Genomic DNA, 9,538 nt, shown 5'->3' with positions numbered 1-9,538 from the left:
ATTTCGCTTTCGCTTGCCCCAATAAGTCTTCGCAAGCTGAGTTTCGTGTCCAATGAAGGAGACAACGTTGGCATGGGTGCCAGTCGTCAACAAATTCTGTCCAGATCATGGAAGTATGGAACAATGGACATTAAAATACAATGATAATGATGACAATGACCATGCCTCTATATGGCTGATGGTCAGACATCTAACATGCAGTGATGAATAATACGGGGTTAAATGCGACAGTCTGGACATGTTGCACTGTCTTTGCTATCCAGTCTATTTTTCTTTGGCCTCAAATTATAAAGGCACCATTTGAGCGTGGTCAATGCCAGTCCCATCAGATTGGCTCCCGTGCCAGTGACGCATAAAAAGTACCATACTAACGTGGTTGATGCCAGTGCTGCCTGACTGGTCCCGTGCCAGTCAGGCAGTACTGGCATCGGCTATGACATATATATATGCATGCATTCATGCATATTTATAGCTGGAATTTAGACTGACATATGTGTGTGTGTTTGTATGTATGTATATATGGAAGAATGAAATTCCAAATCTCTGTAATATTGTGTTACCTTTCTTTCACATGTGTCTCCTTTTCTCAGGTATGTATAGGTGAACTTGAAAATAAATTCCCCAAAAGTCTACGAGTGACTCGTTTGAAAGGCATGTTATATGAAGCACAAGATAGGTAAGTGTTTCCCCTTTCTTCATATTTTTTTTATTGGTTTTTGTATATATTTTATTTGTGGAGACGCATGGCTTAGTGGTTAGGGTGTCAGCACCATGATCGTAAGATTGTGGTTTCGATTCCTGGACCAGGCGACGCGTTGGGTTGTTGAGCAAAACACTTCATTTCACGTTGCTCCAGTTCACTCAGCTGGCAAAAATGAGTAACGCTGCAATGGACTGGCGTCCCGTCCAGCTGGGGAACGCATACGCCATTGAAACCGGGAAACCGGGCCCATGAGCCCTGGTTAGGCTTTAAAAGAGTGCATTTATTTATTTATTTATATATTTTATTTATAACATTTTGATTTTGAATTAACATATTTTAACAGATGTTGTAAGCATTTGGACCAGGTTTTTGGTCTGAGGATTTTGGTGTGCTACTTCATCCTGCACCTTCTCTTGTGTGGTACCACTGTTTGATTTACCTTAGAGTGCACATGAGAGTTGTTCTCCAGTAGGAGCCCACCATCAGATGCTACTCAGGCCTGTTCTCATAAGTAACATCTCTCTGAGTTGAAATACCCTGTATGCAGGTAGGCCCACCTGAGTCCACTGATTTCTAGCTGGGCTACTTAGAGGAATCAAAATAGGAATTAGCCGTAATTCATGAGTTTAACACCAATCATCATTATTGTCTAACGTCCGCTTTCCATGCTGGCATGGGTTGGACGTTTGACTGAGGGCTAGCAAGCCAGAAGGCTACACCAGACTCCAATTTGATCTGGCAAAGTTTCTACAGTTGGATGCCCTTCCTAACACCAACCACTCCAAGAGTGTAGTAGGTGCTTTTTATGTGCCATCAGCACGAGGGCCAGTCAGGTGGTACTGGCATTGACCCCGCTCGAATGGTGCTTTTTACGTGCCACCAACACAGGTGTCAATCAGGCAGTACTGTCATCGGCCACAACAATGACTTCACTTGACTCAACAGGTCTTTACAAGCGCAAATGGGCTGGTTATACTGCAATGGCATAGGCCACAATTATGGTCTCACTTGGCTTGCCGGGTCTTCTCAAGCACAGCATATCTCCAAAGGTCTCGGTCACTTGTCATTGCCTCCATTTACCTTAAAAGAGAGATGATCTAAATTCAACATAGTTGTTATTAACTTGATGGCTTAATGACTTGTTGCGTGTATGAATGTGTGTGTGTGTATGTGTGTGTTTCCTCTTTTCTCTAACTTCACCAGTCTCAGAGGTGCTGCAAATGTCATTGTTACTGTCTTTCCTCCTTTAATCTACATAAAAAAAATTAAAAAACTCCATGTAGTGTAAGAGGTGATTGTTGTGTCTACTGTGTGAGCAGTTATATTTTCATTTATCTTCAGAAGCAGTTATAACTGCTTCTAGTTTCCTTACCAGGTGAACTGATTCTTGTAACTGACAATTATAGATAACACATTTTGTTGAAATGTCAGGTAAATATAAGCATATTGTGTCAAATGATTGTCAAATATAGCTTTAATCTTTATTCCTATAACTATATTGAATATAGCTTAAATATTTATTTTAGCATTATCTTTTTATTATAGGTGACCTGATTATTAATTTCTATTACAAGGCCACAAATTGAAATTGGTGTGTGTAGTGGGGGGTTATAGTTGATTATTAAATCAACTCGAACATTTGAGCGGTACTTTATTTTATTGACACTGTTGTGAAGAAAGGCAGAGTTGACTTTGGCAGGATTTGATCCCAGAATATAAATGGTTGTAATTCAATATCATAAGATAGTGATTCTGCCTATGCATTGTTCTTGAGTCATCCTCCTCCTCCTCATCATCATCATCATCTGTCTGCTCTTCTATACTGGAATGAGTATGAGAGGACATTTTGTGGCAGCGTTTTATAGCCAGATGTCCTTGTTGATACCAATCCGTTTAGTTGTGTCTTTTCTAAAAATTGGAAAAATGAAAACGTGGAAGTTATAAAATGTTGAGCTGTGATCAGTTGTTCTTGAGGCCCAGATCAATCGTAATTGAGCAGATGTATGATCAAAGGTATTCCAGCTGTGATTGTCCCCTGTTTTCGCCAGGCATGTAATTTTTTTTCTTTTTTATGATGGTAAGGTGGAATTTTATTGAGATTTGGCTGCTGTTTCTAGCAGGTTAAGTGATTAGAAACACTTTTTCATGCTAAGGGTTGCTGAAGTATAGAACAAACTGCCAGCATCAGTTGTTAGTTGTCGGAGCACTGCATCTTTCAAAACTTCCATGCTTCCTGAGATTCGCCAACACTACACCTGATTTTCTCCCCTCCATACACATGCAAGCATGTATCTGACTCATACACTGTTGACTTTCCAGGCATTTGTACAATACTGCATATGCTTTATATGCACTTTTGACAAGTTGTAGTGCACCTGAGCACTATACAATAATTTCATTCTTATTAGAATGTCACAAGACAGAATCACATGATGACTTCAAGCTGAGCCAACAAGCAGTTGACCTAATGGTAGAAGAAGATGGTTGAATAATGTTGGTCACACTTAGGAATCCAGCTACAAATTCTAAAGACAGCTGCTTCTGATGAAACACAATGGAGGAGGTGCCTCAGGGCTCTATCCCCATGACTCTCCTAGGAATAGGGAGCAGTGAAGATGGATTGATGGCTGGGTTATAACTGTCCAGACTAATTGCTTATATTTTGATAAATTTGAATTTCAAAAACAAGAAAGAAAGATTGAGATTAATTCTTTCTCTTTTCTTACTTTTCGTTGGCGTTTAATTCTGGATCAACCTTGGTCAAGCAAACCTATAATTAAAAGTGATGCAGTGATGACCACCCTGCTTCTATCATCCTCATCATCATCATCGTCGTTTAACGTCTGCTTTCCATGCTAGCATGGGTTGGACGATTTGACTGAGGACTGGTGAAACCAGATGGCTACACCAGGCTCCAATCTGATTTGGCAGAGTTTCTACAGCTGGATGCCCTTCCTAACGCCAACCACTCAGAGAGTGTAGTGGGTGCTTTTACGTGCTACTGACACGAAGGCCAGTCAGGCGGTACTGGCAACGGCCACACTCAAAGTGATGTATTTTATGTGCCACCCGCACCAGAAATGATATTGTCCCATGTGCCTTTTCTTTTTTCAATTTGAAGGAGATTTGTCTGCTATTTCTAGCAGGTCAAATGACCACAAAGACACTCCCTTGTTGGTTCAAGGTCTTTTTTTACTGCCAGGTAATAAATACAGGGCACATATTACTAATACTACATCCAGTCCCCAGTATTAGTATTATATGAAATTATACCTCTTCCAACTTTGTTTTATGTGTGATTATTCGGTTGAGTTTCCCAAATTTCCATCTCTTTTTCTACATGGTTTTTGAATGGGTTTCTCTTTTACTCTTTTACTTGTTTCAGTCATTTGACTGCGGCCATGCTGGAGCACCGCCTTTAGTCGAATCAAATCAACCCCAGGACTTATTCTTTGTAAGCCTAGTACTTATTCTATCGGTCTCTTTTGCCGAACCGCTAACTTTACGGGGACCCAAACACACCAGCATCGGTTGTCAAGCGATGTTGGGGGAACAAACACAGACACACAAACATATACACACATACATATATATATATATATATATATCATCATCATCGTTTAACGTCTGCTTTCCATGCTAGCATGGGTTGGACGGTTTGACTGGGGACTGGCAAACCAGTTGGCTACATCAGACTCCAATCTGATCTGGCAGAGTTTCTACAGCTGGATGCCCTTCCTAACGACGGTCTTCTTTCAGTTTCCGTCTACCAAATCCACTGACAAGGCTTTGGTCGGCCCGAGGCTACAGTAGAAGACACTTGCCCAAGGTGCCACACAGTGGGACTGAATCTGAGACCATGTGGTTGGTAGGCAAGCTACTTACCACACAGCCACTCCTGTGTATTTATTGAACCAAAATAGTGTGATGGTCACTCAGAAATGCTTGTGGTCTTTCATTTATTAGTTTTAGTCATTGGATTGGAATTTTCTAACGAATAGTTGATTACAACACTGAGCCCAGTATATTAACCTTGTAAGGTTAAGGATATGGTTGGACTTGAGAAAGATTTGAACTTAGTGAACTTTGAATGTAGAGGGATGTAACCAAATACCACATGGTAGCTTGCTTAACATTCTACCGATTTTGTCATCTGCATATTAAATATTTTTTTCTCCAACAAGCTCCTTTCTTCATTCCAGGTATGAGAAGGCTCAACAGCTATATGAACACATTTTAGCTGAAGATGAAACTAATATGGTATGTCTTTTTTGCTCTTTTAAGCTTTGATATACTTTTTATTCTAAACTGTGTTTTTTTTTATATTTAGTTCATGTTGTTGACATCATAAGAATTTAGAAAGGTTGTTAAATGTTGAGCTGTGAATAGTTGTTGTTCTTGATGTCCTGACCAACCTTAACTGAGTGGCTGGTTGGCACTCCGTCAGTTACGATGACAAGGGTTCCAGTTGATTTGATCAACGGAACAGCCTGCTCGTGAAATTAACATGCAAGTGGCTGAGCACTCCACAGACACGTGTACCCTTAACGTAGTTCTTGGGGATATTCAGCTTGATACAGAATGTGACAAGGCTGACCCTTTGAATTACAGGTACAACAGAAACAGGAAGAAAGAGTGAGAGAAAGTTGTGGTGAAAGAGTACAGCAGGGTTCGCCACTATCCCCTGCCGGAGCCTTGTGGAGCTTTAGGTGTTTCCGCTCAATAAACACTCACAACGCCCGGTCTGGGAATCGAAACCGCGAGTCTGCTGCCCTAACCACTGGGCCATTGCCTTAATTGAGTAAATGTATGCTCAAAGGTATTCGAGCTGTAACTGTCCTATATTTTCCCCAGGCATGTAATTTTTTTTTATGATGGTAAGGTGGAATTTTATTGAAATTTGGATGCTATTTCTAGCAAGTTAAGTGATTAGAATGTTGCAGGAAAGAATCACATGATGGATTCTTATTAGGAACTGTGAATCTTGAAGCAAATAAAGCTATAAATAATGCTTTAAAATTTTGGCCAAAGCCACCAATTTCAGGGGAAGGGCAAGTTGATTACATCGACCCCAGTACTCAACTGGTACTTACTTTATTGACCCTGAAAGAATAAAAGGTAAAGCCAGCCTTAACAGAATTTGAATTCAGGATGTATTAGGGCGGAACATTAACAACTAGAAAATTCACAGGGATTGGTTTTGTCAGCCATTTTTTACCCTAGAAAAAAAAATTAACCTTTTCTAACCAAAGGATTTTTTAAACCCAATATTTAGGCCCTATTAAGGCTGTGAGCTGGCAGAAACATTAGCACACTGGGTGAAATGCTTAGCAATATTTCGTCTGTCTTTGCATTCTGAGCTCAAATTCCTCCAAGGTCGATTTAGCCTTTCATCCATTCGGGGGTCAATAAATTAAGTACCGATTGCATACTGGGGTTGATCTAATCGACTGGCCCCCTTCCCAAAAATTTCGGGCCTTGCGCTTAGAGTTGAAAAGAATATTTAGACCCTATTATTTATAGCATTATCTGCTTAAAAATTCACTGTTCCTAGAAAGATATATTTTATATTGCAATTGGGCATGTGTCTTCTATAGCGTTGGGTTGGGTTTATCAAAGCCTTGTGAGTGAAATCAGACACATGGAATCTATGCTGAAGCCCAATGAATGAACTGTACATGTTTTGGGATGATAGATTTAATCTGTTACCTGTTTTAACAACAGACCTTTGATCAAACACATTCACTTGACTGATATATTTTTTTTATTTTGTAAACATTGTGTATCTAGAAGTACATTATCCAATGTGTCCTTTTTTTAAAATTGCATAGTGTGCTTTGCAGGGGATTAGGTTGCTATTTCTTGTAGGTCAAGCAACCAATTAGAGTGTCTGGTTAGCAGCAGAATAATTTTGTTGACACAGCCTAGTTCTATTATTGTAAGATTATGATTTTATTTGTATTGTTAACATTATGTGAATTTTTTTCTTCTGGTATATACATCATCATCATCATTGTTTAACTTCTGCTTTCCATGCTGGCATGGGTTGGACGGTTTGAGGACTGGCAAGGTTTCAACAGCTGGAAGCCCCTTCCTAATGCCAACCACTCCGAGAGTGTAGTGGGTGCTTTTTACATGCCACCAGCACAGGAGCCAGTCAGGCGGCACTGGCAACGACTACGCTTGAATGGTGTTTTCTATGTGCCGCTGGCACGGGAGCCAGTCATGCGGCACTGGCATTGACCATGGTGCATTTTACGTGCCACTGGCCACGCTCAAATGATGCTTTTTATGTGCCACTGGCACAGGTGCCTGTCAGGTGGCACTGGTATCGTCCACGACTACAATTTCACTTAACAGATCTTCCCAAGCACAACATATTGCTTGACGATTGAAGGATACTTTTAAACGGGCCAGTTATGCGACACTGACAGGTAAAAAAGATGAAGTGTACTATTTAGTATGCAGCACTTTTCTAGTTTTCTGTTTGCAATTTTATGTTCAAATTAGCATTTCTAATAGAGATTAAATTTGACATGAGACTGGATTAGCTTATAAGCTTATTGTTAATCACTTGGTTTAGGAAAGGTAGGATACTTCACTTGAAATAGTTGCAGTGGTGATGCTGATGATGGTAAAAAGGGTCATAGGCTTACATTATTTTAAAAATTCATTTACATCCCTTTTTTATGTATGTGAATTTCCCAGCTTTAAATGTTTTAATAAAGAAAGATAAAACTACTTCTTATTTCAGTTTGCTCGCAAAAGGCAGGTTGCAATTCTGAAGGCCCAAGGCAAGACTGCTGAGGCAATCAACAAGCTAAATGATTATTTAAAGGAGTATGTTTTAAATATTTTTCTTTTTTACATAACAATAACCATATCAATTTATATCAATGACAAAACATCCTGTATAACAATTAGTATTGTTTTTTTTTTATTTTGAACTCATCTGTGAGCAAAACCTCAATAATAATCAGTTTCCTCAAGTAAAAAGATTCTGTATCAGATTATTTATTTATTTATTTTTCTTGCCTTTAACCCTCCAACGCAGAGTATAGGCCACTTATAATTGAATTCCATGTCGCATGATTTTTTGCTTCTGTACTTATACTCTGCCATGAATGTCCCCCTTTCTCTAGTTCCTTTTGTGTTGATCTATGCCACGAGTTCTTAGGCCTACCCCTCTTTCTATATCCATCTGGATTCCACTGTAAAGCGCTTTTCGCTGCATTTGGTGTGTCCTTTCTAATTGTGCTACCAATCGACTTCCACTTTTTCTTAAATATTTGCTCCCTAATCGAAACTTGATTCGTTCTTTGCCATAGCTCCATATTGCTTATGTGTTCTGGCCATCTGGTTTTAAGTATACTATGCAAGCACCTGTTGATGAATGATTGTACATAAATATATTGTCTGAAAAATACATTTCTGAATAATATATAGCCAGTTTATCACATATGAACCATAGACACTTTCAAGTACAAAGTACTTACAACAAGAATAAATTAAATCTTGATTTGTATAAGAAATTTCTTTATAAAGTCAAATATTTATGAATATAATTATCCTCAGTATAATTTGTTTGTTTATCTTGACAGTTTATTAATGATGTTTCTGAAAATATTTGCTATGATAAAGTTAAGTTTTGCAAATAAAACAGTGTGCACGTGTAAACTGCTCACACTCACTACAAATATTCGTTTCTACTCTAGGCACAAGACCTGAAATTTTTGGGGATGAGGGTGGCAGTCGATTAGATCGACCTCAGTACACAACTGGTACTTAATCTATCGACCCCAAAAAGATGAAAGGCAAAGTCGACCTTGGCAGAATTTGAACTCAGAACATAACGACAGATGAAATGCCACTAAGCATTTCGCCCGGTGTGCTAATGTTTCTGCCACTTCGCCGCCTTACTCACTACAGATATTGCAGCAAGACTGGTTATAAAACAGAATTGTGATAACAAAGTGTCTATAGGGGCTTCTCCCATATATTTCCACGTGTAAACCTGCGTGCCTTATGTACCGTAAATCCTCGAGTTTTTCCCCCAAAATTTGAGGGTCAAAATCCCTAGTGCGTACTATACACGAGGTTAAAAATGAAAAATATTTTCTAAGCAATGTCTGAGTCTCTATTTGCTGTCCGGCAATGTTTATTCAGACGCATTTTGTGATGTCGGGTTTGTAACTGATAGTGATAAATATGTAGAAGCAATTTACTTAGTATTTATTTTTCACTGACGTTATTACTGTTATTTCTTTATTTTCTGTTATATATACAATAATAATAAAGGACATTACCGTATATACGTTTACAAGCCAAGGACATTATATAGACCTCATTGACTCAAGTTAGAGAAGGGGTGCGTATTATGCACAAGGTTTAGGTCTTTCAGAGGTACAGCCCCCTAAAAATCCCCTGCGTGTTATACTCAAGGGCGGACTATACTCGAGGATTTACAGTATACAGAATTTTGAAAAGTAGATTTGGAGTATTGGTGGAATTACAAACATCCCAAAAGTTGACAGAACCCCTTTGAAGTCTTTAGCAGAGTTCACACTCAAATGCTAACATTTTGACCAGATCTCTGGTATAAGGAAAACTTGATATTCTGATGTGCTGCTTCATCATCATCATCATCATCGTTTACCGTCCGCCTTCCATGCTAGCATGGGTTGGACGATTTGACTGAGGACTGGTGCAACCGGATGGCTACACCAGGCTCCAATCTAATTTGGCAGAGTTTCTACAGCTGGATGCCCTTCCTAACGCCAACCACTCAGAGAGTGTAGTGGGTGCTTTTACGTGTCACCCACACGAAAACGGCCA

The 9,538-nt window shown here is 39.3% G+C and overlaps 1 protein-coding gene across 2 annotated transcripts in view; it reads left to right on the top strand.

Moving 5' to 3' along the window:
* The window catches only part of LOC106882672 (ER membrane protein complex subunit 2), a 42,292-nt gene that overhangs the window by 20,963 nt on the left and 11,791 nt on the right, over positions 1 to 9,538 (top strand). For both annotated transcript variants that reach the window (XM_052966037.1, XM_014933433.2), the window contains exons 4-6: positions 591 to 676; positions 4,906 to 4,963; positions 7,458 to 7,543. In XM_052966037.1, the coding sequence (XP_052821997.1) occupies positions 591 to 676; positions 4,906 to 4,963; positions 7,458 to 7,543 (230 nt within the window). The remainder of the gene's footprint in view (positions 1 to 590; positions 677 to 4,905; positions 4,964 to 7,457; positions 7,544 to 9,538) is intronic.

This window comes from Octopus bimaculoides, chromosome 3, assembly GCF_001194135.2.
Source record: "Octopus bimaculoides isolate UCB-OBI-ISO-001 chromosome 3, ASM119413v2, whole genome shotgun sequence".
NCBI classification, from domain to species: Eukaryota; Metazoa; Mollusca; class Cephalopoda; order Octopoda; family Octopodidae; genus Octopus; species Octopus bimaculoides.
The sequence above is the reverse complement of the archived record's forward strand: the minus strand, read 5'-3'. Positions and strand labels throughout refer to the sequence as shown.